This window comes from Antechinus flavipes, chromosome 1 (genome assembly GCF_016432865.1).
Source record: "Antechinus flavipes isolate AdamAnt ecotype Samford, QLD, Australia chromosome 1, AdamAnt_v2, whole genome shotgun sequence".
Classification (NCBI taxonomy): Eukaryota; Metazoa; Chordata; class Mammalia; order Dasyuromorphia; family Dasyuridae; genus Antechinus; species Antechinus flavipes.
The window spans coordinates 659,366,619-659,382,780 of record NC_067398.1 but is presented as its reverse complement, the minus strand read 5'-3'; the positions used below and the strand labels follow the sequence as shown (position 1 = coordinate 659,382,780).

The following is a 16,162-nucleotide window of genomic DNA, read 5'->3' as shown; positions in this document are numbered from 1 at the left end:
ACTTACTTTTTCTACTGAGATCATTCTTCCATGTAATTCTGTTCGGTGAAGATGGTTAATACACTTTGTGGCTTCATCAGATGTAGACATTGTAACAAAACCATAACACCGTGCCCCTGGACTCCGGGCATTAGTTACCACTTTGGCTCCAACAACCTTAGGAAATAATTTTATTTTATTTTATAATTTTTGGTACAAAAATAACCTGACAAATTATTCAAACCAACAATAAGCCAATATCCAAAAGTTGTTGTCATTATTATACTTGTCACTGCTATAGGAATTACGCCTTTAAACCTATTAAGTTCCTTACAATCAATAAACTGAATGACAGGTGGAGATTAAGAGTCTCTGTTCATGTCCTTCATATGGGAAAAACCAAGCTTCTAATCAAGTAATTAGTGTCACATAAAGACACTAATCTTTTAGTGTCACTAAAGACATTTTGGTGACTCAGTCAGAATCCCTTCCAATCTGTCCATTTTCTTTCATCTATTTCAATGTTCCTATGGAATCACATACAACTGTTCATCCCTGCTTCCCCCCAACCTATTCATTACTTATATCATAAGCTAAGCTATAAAGGCCCTCAAATTTATATAAGGGTCTCTTAGAGACCCTTAAAAATGAGACAAAACGCACAAAAAACACAGCAATACTAGAACATGATAGCATATCGACAAATCTCTAGTTACAAGCCAGGGAAGTAGCTTTGCCAACAATTTCAAGTATGCCATTAGACAAGTCCTTATACTTTTCTTGGCAACAGTTTCCTCATTTGCAAAATGAAAGGTTTGGCCCAAATGATCTAGTTTCTTTTACTTTTAACATTTTAGGACTGAGACTATTGCTATTTCCCCTACCAGATGCTTCAAATTATATAAAGATAGGAAGGAGTACCCAATTAGTGTTCAGGGAGCTATACTGCCAGGCATGTGAACTTAATTCCCACTTAAAATCCAAAACTTGTTTTACGTGGATGTTGCTCTCTTTGCTTATGACAAGTTAGAACCAAATGAAAACAAGCAGCTACTATTTTAAAAACCTCAAGAACTAATCCTCTTATTGATTGGAACTAGACCTATGATTTATTAATATAGGGAACTCTTAAATGTAGAAACTACATTTACCAATACAAGTTGCCTAGGACACCTGTAAAGTTCAGCACTATGAAGCCAGGGGAAGAGTTTTCAGTTGTCTTCCTAGTTCAAAGATCAGCTCTGTGGTCACTACATTACACTGCTTTCTCAATAAAGTACTTACATTTAGCAACAGAAAACTACTGTTGGCAGATTTATACATATAATGTATTACGTATAATTATAATGTATAACGAATTATAAATCGGACCCAATTCTTTTAAAATTGGCTAAGGAAACAACTTGAAGAACCCAGTTAAAAAAAAATCTTAGCAAGTAGCAATGTTTATAGTCTTTACTGTCTTGATGAGTAGGATTATGGTAGGATTATAGCTTCTTCCTTACCTGAGGCAAAATTCTTTTTCTGCATGCTATAGAAAGGAATATAAAATGTGGTATAATAGAAGAATTATATTGTAAGGAGATTTTGATCTATATGCTTTTAACTATCCTGGGAGGTAGATGGTGTTATTACTTCATTTTACAGAAAAAAACTAAGGCAAACAGAGATGAAATGACTTGCCAAAGACTACACAGTTTGGAAGAATATGAAATTACATTTGAACTTAGTCTTCTTGACTCCAAGTCCAATATTCTATCTACTGCACCTTTAATTATATGTACACCATCAGGCTGTCCCCCATACCAGAATGCCTTCTTCACCACACATAACTACTAAAATTTATATAATGTTTTAAGATTTGAAAAACACTTTGTGTGTTATTATCCAGATTATTATTACATTTTATATTGACCTCCTATTATTCCCATTTTATAGAAGAGGAAACTAAAACTTGGATTAAATAACACACCAAGAATCATATAGCTAGTAAATTCTTGTCAGGATTTGAATTCTGGTCTCGTAACTCCAAATCCAGTATTCTACCTATTTTAGCAATTGCTCCTCTACTTCTCAGAATTCTTAATAACCTTCAAAGCTAAGCTCAAGTGCTACCTCCTACCTAAGACCTTTTCTGGTGCCCTCCTCCTTATCCTCAAATGACTTAATATATGTTTTGTGTTGATCTTTATCCATAATATTTTTTTCCCAAAAGAGGTTTCTTCAAGTTAAGAACTCTTAAAATCTTTGTTGCAAGGAGACATTTGACCTTGCTCTAGGAATCAATTTCCTTTATCTATAAAATAAGGGAGTAAAAAATGAGATACCGTCTAAGGTCCTTTGTAGCCCTAATTCTCACACAAATTTACAAAAGCAGCACCATGGAGACCCTGGTACACCAAATCATTTTTAAATGATGAGAAACACAGAGCACAGTTCAACAACCCATCTACTTATAAATGTTCCAACTAGATCCCTTGAATACACACAAAATAAATAGGATCCATCTGCACAAGAATTTCTATTCTTGCAATCAAGAATTCAGCAATTCAATGATTGATTAGCTTTGATAGGCTAAGACCTACTCATATAAAGTCCACTAACATCTCAGTGTTTGTGATGGGACTCTTCTGAAGAGGATACATAATCTTCATGGGAAAATACTTGGAATTTATTAAAAATATCATGTACTGCCCATAATGCAGTTTTCATCAAGTAACAAAGGTTTACATGTTAACTCAATGACGGAAAAGTCAACTGGAGAGAACCAGTACAAAAGCAATCACAATGGAAGTTCTTTGCAATTTTGCTCAATGTAAAACCACACCACAAAAGTGATCAAAAGGCTAATAGAAGTTGACTAATGGCTTGCCTCTCAGGAGAGGTTAACTACAGGTGTAGATGGAAGCAGAACATTTTCAGATAATCCAATAGTTATTTTGCTTGACTTTTTGTTTTAAGCCAAACTTCTACTTAGGGATAGGAAGAGAGTCATTCCCTGGGAAGGGATTGTGAAGTGAACCAAAAATCTGTTCAGTGTTCTAGGAAATATCTTTGCTATCTCAGATTAAAATTTTTCACTTTAAATCTAGCTATAACTAGGGGTACAACAGGCAGTGTAGGACCTTACCTTTCCATATTTGCTGAAAAGGTTCTTCAAGTCTGTGGCTCTGGTAGTTGAAGAAAGTCCACTAACCCACAAATTCCGACCAGAACTGCTACTAACACGACCTAAAAAAAAAAAAAGAAAGAAAAAAAGAAAAAAGAAAGATACTACCACTTTAGCAGAAACAGTTTTTAGGGGAAAAAAAGATAAACTATTTAAACATAATTTCAAGTCTCCAAATTCAAGTTCCTTAGTAATTTCCAATTTTTTTCGAGAATATCAAATTTAAAAAATCTTCGTGGTAGCAATAAGTTACTTTGGCCATAAATATCACAAGAACATAAAACATCATTAAAACATCAAACTCCAATAACAAGATACAAGTGAAGGTCCTAAACAAATAGTTTCTATTACTCAAATAATCTATGATTGGAAATTTAACTTTATCAAAATTTTTGCTGTTGAGTTAGCCAGTTAGGAAAAAAAAAAAAATGACCATGATGCTATATAACATGATCTTTTATCATTTCACTGGGAGATGACAAGCCACATTCAAAAACTAATTCTATTTCCCAAATATTCAAAAGCTAACTATATTCATAATAAAACTGGATAGTGCCTTACAGTCCTACCAAAAGCATCAATGGAAAACTGATATTCAAAAGCTAATCTCAAAATAGTCTATGTCTTAGAATCATATCTTTAAAAAGTTCAGAGGAATAATACAAATTTAAGGAATAACTCTCTGCCTCCAAGAGAGGAAAATATATAATCAATTTATCTATCCCATAAGGAAAACCATACCTTTGTCATCCTTTAAGGTTGGCTTTATATCTGTGTCGTCCTCAACAGAGCTAGAGACAAAAGTTAATGTTACTCAAGCAGGAAAAAGCATTAGGAAAACTAACTCAAAAAAAAAAAAAAAAAAGTATGGCATGTGCTATAACTTAATACCTACCAGAAAATTAGGTCTGAAATAAAAATTTAAAAGACAGCTTTGCAAACTTGTACTGGAAATCTGACAAAAAGTAGTAAGTCAGATTCCTAAAGTCAATTCTCTTTAGCTGAAGATAACAATTAGGAACAATTTAAAAACACAACCATGTTAGGTTGGGAAAAGGAAAGAAATCAAATCACCCATTAAAAAATACACAAAGGGAAATAAAACAATCTTTAGAAGTAAACTACAATTTCATCAGTCTGGCTGGCCAATTGAAGAAAACAGCTTATGTGTGTCATTAAATGACCAATGAAAAAAAGATAGCATCTGGTCTAAAACTGAGAAAAAACAAACCTCATTTTCTGATCACCGCCCTCATTGGTAGAGGACTCTTTAGTAGCAGGTGAATCTTCATTATAAGCTTCATCTTCACTTTTCTTAACGTCTTCTTTGCTTTCTTTGGTTTCGGGGCTTGACACTTTCTCTGGTGTTTCCTGGGCTTCCTCGCTAGAAGCTTCTGCATTTTCTGATGCTTTGCTACTCTGATCATTTAGGTTCTCTACCACTACAGTGTCAGAGTCCATATTCTCTTCATCTACTTTCTGCTCGCTTTTCTCCCTTTTCACTAGATCTAAGTGCTTTTCTGCCTTCTTGGCAATTGCTTGTGTTGACTCGTTGTCCAAATCTAATGCATCCTCCTCTGGATGAGCGGTGACAAAATTGTCCTCTTCCTCTGCAAGCTTTTTGCTTGGCCCCACGTTACTTGCATCCTGTGAAAATGGCTGCTCCAGGTCGGAACCTTCTTCTTTTAGTGGGTCAGACTTACAAGTTTCCCCCAAAATGTCGAGTATTTTCTCATTTTCTATGGATTTAACAGGAATAGAATGGCACAAGGTTTAATTACCAGGGAAATAAAGCAATCACAAATGCGGAACTGGCACGGCTGCCACACTAACACGAAGAGAACTGCTAGCTACACAGAGATTGGAAAACCCTGATGTACACAAACTTATACTGTTTAAAACTACCTACATTCCAACAGTCTAGTATATTAAGCCTCAAAAACTATAGGGAAGATAAAAGGACCCCACAGATTTAACCCCCAAAACCCTTCTGGCTGTATCTTGGGATTCTTCTTTATGTTGTTGTTCATGTCTCGCTCTTCAAACTTAGCTTCCAAAGTCCAAGGTCTTTAACTGAAAGTCACCATTCACTGACAGCTCAATTTCCAAATTTCTTTTGAATTCTTTTTAACAGAACAGTCCAACACGAAAACCAGAAACTCTTCCAACGATGCAGGAGTATTATTTGAAGTCCAGAAAGGGAACAATACGTTTGGAATTCTCGTGTAGAAACTGTCTTTCCTCTTCTGGAATCCAGTTACTTCTTATGTTTTTAACTTCCCTTAAAACAGTTTTACACTGCCTGAACTGCTTTAATCAAAATTACCAAATAAATATACTGAACAATATCACAAGATCTGTTTCATGTGTAGAAGCACAAAGAATGACTCAAGTAAATTATTTCAAGATCAGTTCAAAGAATGTGATTAAGAGATGTAAATAACCATTTCATCTTAACAAATATTTTACCTCAACTAACCAGAACACAACTTCCACAGATCTGGTGATATGACTGGGTTTCCAATCTCTGATCCTTGTATGATCCGGATTGTCCACCATTAAAATAACATACAACAGTCATACTTCTTTTTAAAAAAAAATAATAATAAGCTTAGGGAAAAAAAAAGATTAGTGGGGAAATTGCCAAGCCATAACTATCATGTTTCTGTTTAACAGTACCTGGCTCCAAGGGTGGTTCTTCAGTATCCTATGAAGAAAAACAAAGCAAAGCACCATAACCAATCATTTTCCACAGTAGGCAAACATGTCACCTAACAATTTATGGGACAATGTCCCTAGAAAACAAATCATTTCACTTAAAAAATAATTTCAAATTAGCTTTTAAGCCATTTTAAATTTGTCAATTCTGTATTCCTTGATAAAATTTAACTATTCATAAGAACCAATTGCTACAGAACTATGATGTCCCATGTTTTCTGAGTACACACTTCAATTAGCAAAATATTGTAAAGCAGATACCCACAATATCCAAAGACAACACACAAACAGTGATTGTCCCACCTAAAACAAAAAATTGAGACTATGGGTAGGGGAGGAAAGATGAAACTTCCCAAGGGAAAAACTGCAGGGTAATGAGACAGGAAGGGGGAGAATTTCTCTAATAGTATCTGTCCAGGTACTGCTATGGATGCTTTAGTATCCTTAGATTTTTAACTGACTTAAAGGGTTAAAGGGAGAGGAGAGTTGAGTGCTTTAAAAAGTAGGAAGAGAGCAGAATGTTAGAGAAGAAAGATTTTTAGGTATGGATTGTATGGAAACCCTATGATTGGTTATTATAAGAAGAATTATATTTGAACCAACTTCCCACCCTCCAATGAGCTGTCTATTTGGGGTCATGTCTCAATCCTCGTTTTTGAGACAAAAGACATAGATTATTAAAGCCTCTCTTTCTGAACTCACTCAATTTTGTCTCTATGCAGATCTGCTTTTGCCCAGTTCAGGCAGAAAACTATTAGTCTGTGAAGCTGCCAAAGAAATCATTTGGAACAATGGATGTAAATCAAATCATTCATTTAAAAATTATCTTAAACTGTACAGAATTATCAGTAAAATACAAGTTTCTATCAATGCAAAACTATAATCTTGGACAAAAGAAGGCTATGCCAAATGGTGCTCAAACTCAGGCAGATTCTATCAGGCTGGAAAATGTTCCAGTATAAGCCTGATGGTAGATTTTATATACTTTGTCTGAGGACTAGCTAAATTACAAGATGCTCAGCATCAAAAAGCTGGCTACTAAGTGATTACTGCTTCTACTCATACCAATCAATGAAGACTATCCATGCCTTAGTGGATCTGTAACCATGGAAGGTATACCCTATACTGATGAAACAAATTTAAAAAAAAAAATCTTGCATATTTCTGTAATTATTTGTATGATTTTCAGTTTGAGGTTTTTACATCTGACTAATTCCACACATTTTTCACTTGACCTAGTTTAACAAATTGTACAATAGAATTTAATTTCCTAATGCACCATTACCAATTTTATCAGCTTTCACTTGTATTAAAAATACTATATTTGAAACTGAGAATTGAGTCCTACAATCTACCATTTAGGATTTGAGTGACCTTAGGCAAAAGTCATTAAACTTTTCTGGACTTTAGTATCTTTATATCTAAAAAAAGGGAATTAGATTTTCTAAGATCCCTCTAACTCCAAAGCTTTTGATTAATATTTTGGCCCTGAATTGACCTCCCCCCACTCCATACATTCACTACAGTTGTTCCTATAATAATAGTATGCTGATCTGGTCTGAGGTCATTCTCCTTTTCCTATAACTACCCAATCTCAACTTATCATGAAGTGATACGGTCCTGCAACAATGTGGTAGCAATGAGAAGAGAAAGGGATAGGTACAAGAAACATTTTTGAAGCTAAATGGTATACATATGTACACACACACACACACACACACACACACACCCCAGAACAAGAAGGCCGGGATTAAAAATTCTGTTTCTGTTACTTATCCTACATGTGTAGTCTTAGGTTACAATTAATTTTTCTGGGCTTCAGTTACCTAATCTCTAAAATGAAGGGGATAGATTAGATAATCTGAGGTCCTTTCCAGTTCTAAATCTAGATACTAAGATCCTAAAAACTAAGATAATTTACCTGTATTATAGTGAAGTCTGATGATGAAGCATCCAAACTATTTCCAATTCTTTCTCCAGTCACCTGAAAAAGTAAACAAAAGATTACCTCACAGAGACAAAAAAAATCATACCTTTGCCATCAGATGTCAGAATAAAACAATATTCTAAGTGGAAAATGCCTACCAGTCTGATCATTTTCTAGCCATCATATTTAACCCATTTAGGCCATGTTTCAGTAGATTTAAGTCAAAGCACAAAAGAAAAATTACATTACTTTCTACTTCTGTTTCTTTCTATTTTAAGATTGCAAATTAAAATGTAACAGCTATTAGAAACTTTTAAGACTAAGGACTTAATGCACTAAATATATCTTTTGAGGTTTCTTCTACTTCTAAATCTAAGATTATCTAAGTCTAGGGAAAATTGTTAAGAAAAATTCCAACAATTTCAGTTTGCAGTGGGGGACAGGAGAGAAGAGAAAAAGGAAAAGAGACTTGAGATATTATTTTATCAACGTGAAAGCTCTACAGCATTGGAAGACTAAACGATCTTCTCATGGTCACACAACTAATCTCTGTTATATAACAGTTCTCTTTTCTAAGCTTTCTGAAATGTTTACTGAAGTTACAAGGAAAGAAAATAGATGCTGTAAACAGAAATACTCATACAAGTCTGCAAAGAAGAAACAACAAAGACCTATTATACAATTCCAATTGTGCTCATTTATTCCCAGCTGAAAGAATGCTAAGAATTACACTTTTTTCCCCAACTCTGAAGTGTTTAAGTTCAGTCCTGTAATTCAAATTCACTATGAATCTTACAAAAATGTCAATTCTAGTACAAAATGTCCACACCAAGACAACCAGATGGTCCTATGGCTGCCAAAAAAAAAAAAAAAAAAAAAGATTCTTGTTGAAGTGATAACTGATTAGTCCTCTGACAATTTTTACCATGATGCAGATAATGTATTAAGTACCTGAAAGAATTAAACCCATCTCCCTGCCAGTAATGCAACATTTGATAAAAGATCAAAAACTTATAATAGAAACTAAATTTAAGCTATCCTATATAACTGATAAGTTCTACATAAGTGTTAAATGGACATAATTAGTCTCATATCCCACAAATTTTTAGACCCCAAATTAAGGCTTTATTGACAATAACAGTATCTATTTGATTTAAAATACTTCGATTCCACATGTGTAGGAGATGCTACAGCAATGCTTGTATTTTTTGAATTTTAAAAATGTTTTGGTACATTTCTGAGATGTTTCCAAGTTACCTACAGTATGTTCTGTAAGCTGATCTGGAAGTTGTTTCAATTCTGCATCAGCATTTTCTTTACTATCAGACAAGGAGTCAAGAATATTATCAGCACTGTAGTCTTCACCACAGTCAGCAGCACTGCCATTATCTATTTCAGTCTCATCTAACACACTAATATCCATCATGTCTATATCCTGCAAGTTATCCAAACTTGTTTCATTGTCCTCCTGCAAAAACAAAAAAAGTATATATAATAGCTACTTGGACTGAAATGGAGCACTAGTATATTGCACTACCAAAATGAATCCACTTACCTGTCCATCTCCAGAATCTTCCTCTAGTCCATTATCTTCAGCACCCTCTTCCTCTGGCTTACGCCCTAACAACAGTATAATTGTGAAATATCATACATTCTTATAGAAATTCTCTTCTTATATCTAATTCATCTTTGTAAAAACTCAAGAGACTTAACTGCTCAACTTCTTCCAGTATAATTCAAACTAAGTTAGTATGAATTTCATGAACTATCCAATTTCTTTTTGCTGTGCTGTAGTAGTTTAACATTAATTATCACTAGAAAATCAGCTAAACGGCTTGCAATCTCAAGCTATATGAGGGGGGTTTTAAAAAAACAAAAAACAGCTCTACCCTTTAATCAGATCATAAAATACTTGCTGATACCTGCTATATCATAAAATATGGATCTTGAAATCTCAAATTCACTATAACACTTTAGGCATCAAATTTACTACATCTATGAAAAGTACAACTAACATTTAAAGACAGTCTTCACCTAATCATTCACTCACAAAAGGGCAGATTCCAGGAGTAAGGCAGAATCATTGGCAGAGGAAGGAAAGGGAAGGAGAGAAGGTATGGAAGAAGGGAGAAGAGAAGGGCAGGATTAGACACACACTAAATGTACCAACAAAAATATGACCAAAATCAATAATTATATAAACATAAGCAATTTTCCTCCAAAATTTTCACTAAGGTACTGTACAGCTGCCTTTGTTATTTAAAGGAAAAGTAGAACACTAATGAAGGGGGAGGGAAGGAAGGGAGTATGCAGGGCAAAAAGATTTAAAAAAAAAAAAAAAAAAGGAAGAGATTTCTTCCTGCTCTCCAAATATGAGAAGAAACTGAGTTACAATTGCAATACTTTAAAGAAAGGCAGTTGATTCAATTGTTGGCAAGGGTATAATTATGTCTTCGAGAAGACATCATGCTAAATTTTAAAAGAATTGGTTCTAATCAAAAACACATTTAAGATATCCAGAACCATCACACCATAATGCTTCAAAAATAATTTTTATTTTTCTAAGAATATTGTGAACTTTTTAAGAAATAATTTAAACTCTAAGAAGTTTTGAGTCATTCAAAATTTTAATTTTGAGCCACCTCTAGGCAGTAATTTGAAAAACTTAGCTAAGCTTTGTTGTATTCCAAATTCTTACTTTAAATGCTCATATATTTGACTTGAATGTTGAATTTTAGTCAACTGCATGAGAAATCACAAATCATATTGAAAAGGCTAAAAATTTCTCATATCTACTTTCAGAGCTGCACAGTAACAAAATTTCTGATGAAGTAGATTAACTGACCACAAGCATTATTTATATTTCCCATGGGCAAATAAAATTAGCATTCTGAAACCAATCAGTATTCCCTATTTCATTATAAATGAAATAAAGATATGGATTTTTAATAGTGTCAATGAATCATAACAAGCATTTGTTAAGATGTTTATGACACTGCCCTTAAGGAGAAGCAAGATAGAAGCATATACAAAATATAATAGTGTTTGAGGGAAAATAAGGAAAGACTTCCTGTAAAAGGTGATGCATAAGCTAAATTCTGAAAAAAATTATAGATTTTAAGAAGTAATGCACTTCAGAAATGAGAGACGATCATTCTAAAGATGAGTCTTGTGTGAGAAACACTAAGATAAAGACCGACCCTAGTTTGTGAAGCAGAATGATATACAATGTTGGAAAGATAGGTTGGAATTAGATTAGGGCTGTAAATACCAAACAGGCCTTTATATTCCTTCTGAATTTACTAAGTAGTGAGGAGATGCAGTCAGAAATATGCTTTAGGAAAATCACTTTGACAACTATTAAAATAGATTAGAGACCAACTGAGCCATTGAACTAAGATGAGTATTTGTATGAAAAGGGGAGGGGAGGGAAAAGGAGAGAAGAATGGAAGGAAAGGAAGAGCCATTTATTAGCACATATATGTGCCAGGCACTGTGCTAAGTGCTTTACAAATATCTCTTTTGATCTTTACAACCACCCCGGGGGGTAAGTGCAATTATTATCCCCATTTTACAGATGAGAAAACTAGGCAGACAGAAATCATAACTTATCCAGGATCACACAGCTAGGAAGTTCCTGAGACTAAATTTGAACTCAGGCCTTCCTGACTCCAAACCTAGTGATCCACTGAGGGCATATAGGAGAGAAGTATGGAGTTAATCATGAAATTATTGATTATGAGAACAAGGGTATACAAGACTAAACCTGGACGACTAGAAGAATCATGGTACCCACAAATAAAATATAAACATTAGAAAGTTTTAGAGGGAAAAATAAGTTGCTTTAGACATGCTTAGTTTGAAATGCCTATGAAGATATTTAAATTTATTATGACTAAATTTTTTTTAAATCACTGCTAATTTTAGACCTTATAAACTATTAGAATTTTAGTTTTTTTAGAAAATATATCCAAATTTACAAGAATTTTAATTCACTTTAAGAGTTCAACTTCCAAAGACAGCTGTAGAGTTATAAAAAAACAAATAAATAAAACTCATCTAGGTTAAAATTTGGGATAGTGCCAGCAATAATTTTCTATTCTGACTTTCTAAGCAATGTCCTCCACTGCTTGTAGTAGAGTCACACTTTATTAACAATAGCTGCTTTTTGAAATTTCTTCTCAAGAAAATGAACAACTCAGTGCTTCTACTGTTTTGCATATAGAAATCTTTAGTCTTTCTAAATTTTATCAAATTGGTAGTTAAAAGCACACACTAAAGTCCTGTCTTATTTTTAAATTCCTTAGTGCAAAACATGTATACAAACAAAAGGAATCTTTTATTTTCAGAATGATGTCATCATAATTTTTTATACCATAATTTAGGTGAATGGGCTAATAGTGTTCAGTTGACTGCCCTGGATATGACCTCTCAACAGCAGCGCCACCTCAACTGCAAGCAGTGACTCAAAGGAAAAGATGGATTTTCCACAAAGACTACATGAATACCTAGAAGAAATGAAGCAAGAGATAAAAAAAAAAATAACAAAAGGAAATAAAAGCTCAGGAGCAAAAAATAAGGAGAATAAATAGTTCAGAAGATAGTGGTAAATCTTACCCAAGAAACAGAATCCCTGAAAACTAGAATAGACCAAACAGAAATCAATGACTCTGTGAGACAGCAAAAAATATTAGAACAAAATCTAAAGCTTGGGGGAGATGGGAGGGAAGGGGAAGTAAGCTATCTAATATCATACACAACCAACCTGGAAAACAAGTCAAGGAGGTATTTAATCATAGGACTCCCTAAAAAACATTTTTTTAAAAGCCTCAACACCACAGTTCAAGAAATCATAAATCGAAACTGCCCAGATCTATTAGAACCAGAAACCAAAATAAATAAACAATCCAAAATTGAAAAGTCCCAGGAATATCAGACAAAATTATGAATCCCCACATCAAATAAAAAAATACTACAAGTATCCTGAAAGAAGCAATTCAAGTACCAAGAAACCAGTCAGGATCGCACAAGATCTGGTAGCCTCTACTATATATGAGAAATCTTAAGACAATTCCAAAAGAAAATGATACACTTACAAACAAAAATAACTTACCCTGTGTAAAGGCCGAACATAATCTATAAGGAGAAAAAAATGGACTATAGGGGATTTCAAGCTTTTCTGATAGAAAGACCAGAGGTAAGAAATTACTTTGAAATAAAAATACAAAAAAACCTTGCCCATACAATCTAAATTCAATTACTTTCTCAATGCCAAACCAAACCATCAAAAGATTTTACAGAATGAGGGAAAAAAACAACAAAATTCATCTGGAGGCTCAATAGATCAAGAATCTCAAATGAAATTTTTTTTTAAGTGAAAAGGGAGCCTATTAGTACCCGATTCTCAAACTTATAAAAATCAGTAATCACCAAAACAAAGTAATACTGATTTTAAAACAGATTGATCAGTAAAACACATAAGATACACAATATGCCAGAGTATTCTACCTTAATAGCCTCAGGGTAAATAAACTCAAAGACTCCTGGTACTGGTGTAAGGTCTATTTGACAAAAAATGTGAAAACTGGAAAGCAATCTAACAGAAATTAGGTTTAGACAAGTATTTTAAATCATGTATCAAAATAAGCTCACAATGGAAACACAACTTAGCTATAAAAGGTGACATTATAAACAAATTAGAAGAAGGAAAAAAATTACCTGTCAGATCTATGGTCAAAGGACAAAGAATCACTTAAGATAAAATAGACATTTTGATTACATTAAAGTTTTGTACGAACAAATTCAATGCAATTAAGATTGGAAAGGAAACAGTTAACTGGGGAGGAAAAAATCCTTGCAACAAATTTTATTCTAATAAAGGCCTCATTTATAAAATATATAAGGAAATGATTCAAATCTATATGAGTAAGACGTGTCAATTGATAATGGCCAAAAGATAATAGGCAACTCTTATGTTTCCTATTGCCATGAGAAAATGTTACATATCATTAATGATTAGAGAAATGCAAATTAAAGCCAACGACACACCATGCTCACATCAATCAAAATTAGCAAAGTGGACAAAACAGTTAACTGACAAATATTAGGGGGAAAACAGAACCACTAATATAACAGCAATGGAATAGCAAATTAGTCTAGCTATGCATGAAAGCAATTTGAAATTATGCAAATATTTATTGTGTTTTCTGATCCAATCATGCCACTATTAGATATATATCCTCTAAAGATACCAAACAAAAAGAAAAAGGAATATTATGCACAAAAATATTTATAGTAGCATTTTTTGTTGTAGGAAATAAGTGATGATACCAATCAGAATAACTAATACAATAATTGTAACATTGTAAAGACAATAACTTTGAAAGACTCAAGAACTCTATCAATGAGGATCCACAATTCTAAAAAACTGGATGACTGATGCCACCTACCTCCTAAAAAAGAGGTGAAGGATTCAGGGTGCAATAGTTCTTGAACACAGCCAATAAAGTAATGCTTTCCCTGATTATTCATATGTGTTACGAATGATGTTTTTCTTATTTTTTTTTCAGTAAATGAGGAGAATTAGAGAAAAAATAATGCTTGATAATTGAAATGCAAAATTTGCTTTGGAGAGTAGACTTTCTTAGTAGATTTTCTTCTGAAGAGTTTAGGAGGATAAAAGGTATAAGAAATACACCAATGGAGAAAGAAGGGGATGAGATTTGTATTTTCATAGTTGCTATGCATGAATAGAGCTGGAGAAAGCAGTAGAGGGAAGAGGCATCTGATGAAGCACATTCACATAAAATGAATAAAGTTGGGCTAACTATGCAAACATCATTTGGTGCAGAAATACATCAAATTCAACAGAGAAACAATTAGGAATGAGGGTAGGGAGAAATTAAGAGGGAAGATAAAAGTACCAAGAGATAACACCCACAAAAAAAAACAAACATCTAGACAGTGAAGTATGGAAGGAGAGAAGGAGTAGATTAAAAGGAAAGGAGGAATGGAGGAGGGGGACTACAATCTAAAAGGATACCCATCAATGGCAGAACAAATTATGGTATGTGAATATAATCAAAGATTGTAAAAAATGACAAAAAAGATAACTGCAGAAAATCCTGGGGATAGAATAAACTGATCAGAACAATTCATACAAGGACAACAATACTGTAAAAGAAAACAACTTTGGCCCTAGTATTGACTAGAGTTCTTGTCTTTCAATCAGTTTTCCACTGTACATATGGAGTAGTATTTTTAATCTACCTCCTAATCATCTTCCAAGCTGAGTGACTTAAAGTGTAGGAGATATATCATTTAGGAGGTTGGCTACTACATTCATCATTTGCTTAACTATGCTTATTTGTTACAAAGGTATTTTCCCCCTCCGTTTTTAATTGGTGATAAAGGAGTTGAGAAGATAGGTTGTTAGAAAGAATGTTCAAAAAAAAAAAAAAAAAAAACCAAGGAATATGGCAACTGAAACAATTTTAAAAGGCAAGGGCAGGAACAGAAAAATGTTTAGAAGGAAGCACAAAGAATAATTTTTCAAATAAGTTATTTTAGATTTTTTAAAAAGTAGTTTAGAGACTGTTTTGTATATAATCCTTTTATGTTCTTCCATGTATGTAGAAATCTTTAGTATTAAATAAAAAATATTAATATATATCAAAGGAAAAAAACAGTATCACCTGAGCTAAAAATGTTACTATGTGAAGTCATTAACAACAGTATATATTTACAAAATACCTCTGACAGAAAAATTAAAGTTGCACACAATGGACTTGAGGCTCATATCAAAAAATCACAATATGCCAGCAGGCTTTAGCCCATCAGTCATAAAGTAGATCAAAATTTGGGAAGGAAAAGGAATATGAACAGTATTTTTTGAAGATCCAAAGTCTTTGGCAAGTGTTTTTATATATTAGTTTCAATTAATTCACATAAAGTGCTAGTCACTTAACTAAAATTTGTTTCTTCCTATTAGTATAGCTTGTCCTCTGAGCTTCCTTATTTGAAATTAGGCAATAAAATTTCCACCTTCTCCAACTATCTCAAAAATATGGTCAAGATCAAATGAAATAACATAACTCAAAGTATTTAATTTTTAATTGAAATCCACATGGAAGAAAAAATTGTTATTGCTATTTATTTTCAAGAGTGTAACTATTAAAGAAAGCTGGTATTAAGTACACTGATAAGGCTAAGAGCTTGTGGGCACTTGAAAGCACCTGTGAGGCTCTCTGCCTAGTTCAACTAAATGTTACACTAAGCTCACTTTTTAAAAACATAAAATCAAAACAACATTAATGTGGGAAAAGAAATACAGAAAACAGAAAAGGTATTCTCTGCCTTCTTCAGTGCTC

General features: G+C 33.3%; 1 protein-coding gene across 5 annotated transcripts in view; it reads right to left on the bottom strand.

The window, feature by feature from the left end:
• The window catches only part of SAFB2 (scaffold attachment factor B2), a 37,117-nt gene that overhangs the window by 19,822 nt on the left and 1,133 nt on the right, over positions 1–16,162 (bottom strand). For 3 of the 5 annotated variants that reach the window (XM_051971806.1, XM_051971804.1, XM_051971803.1), the window contains exons 3-10: positions 9,349–9,413; positions 9,055–9,261; positions 7,788–7,850; positions 5,828–5,855; positions 4,380–4,887; positions 3,890–3,939; positions 3,110–3,210; positions 7–156 (exon numbers count right to left, since the gene is read on the bottom strand). In XM_051971806.1, coding sequence (XP_051827766.1) covers positions 7–156; positions 3,110–3,210; positions 3,890–3,939; positions 4,380–4,887; positions 5,828–5,855; positions 7,788–7,850; positions 9,055–9,261; positions 9,349–9,413 — 1,172 coding nt within the window. The remainder of the gene's footprint in view (positions 1–6; positions 157–3,109; positions 3,211–3,889; positions 3,940–4,379; positions 4,888–5,827; positions 5,856–7,787; positions 7,851–9,054; positions 9,262–9,348; positions 9,414–16,162) is intronic. The other 2 variants (XM_051971805.1, XM_051971807.1) reach the window with 2 other exon arrangements.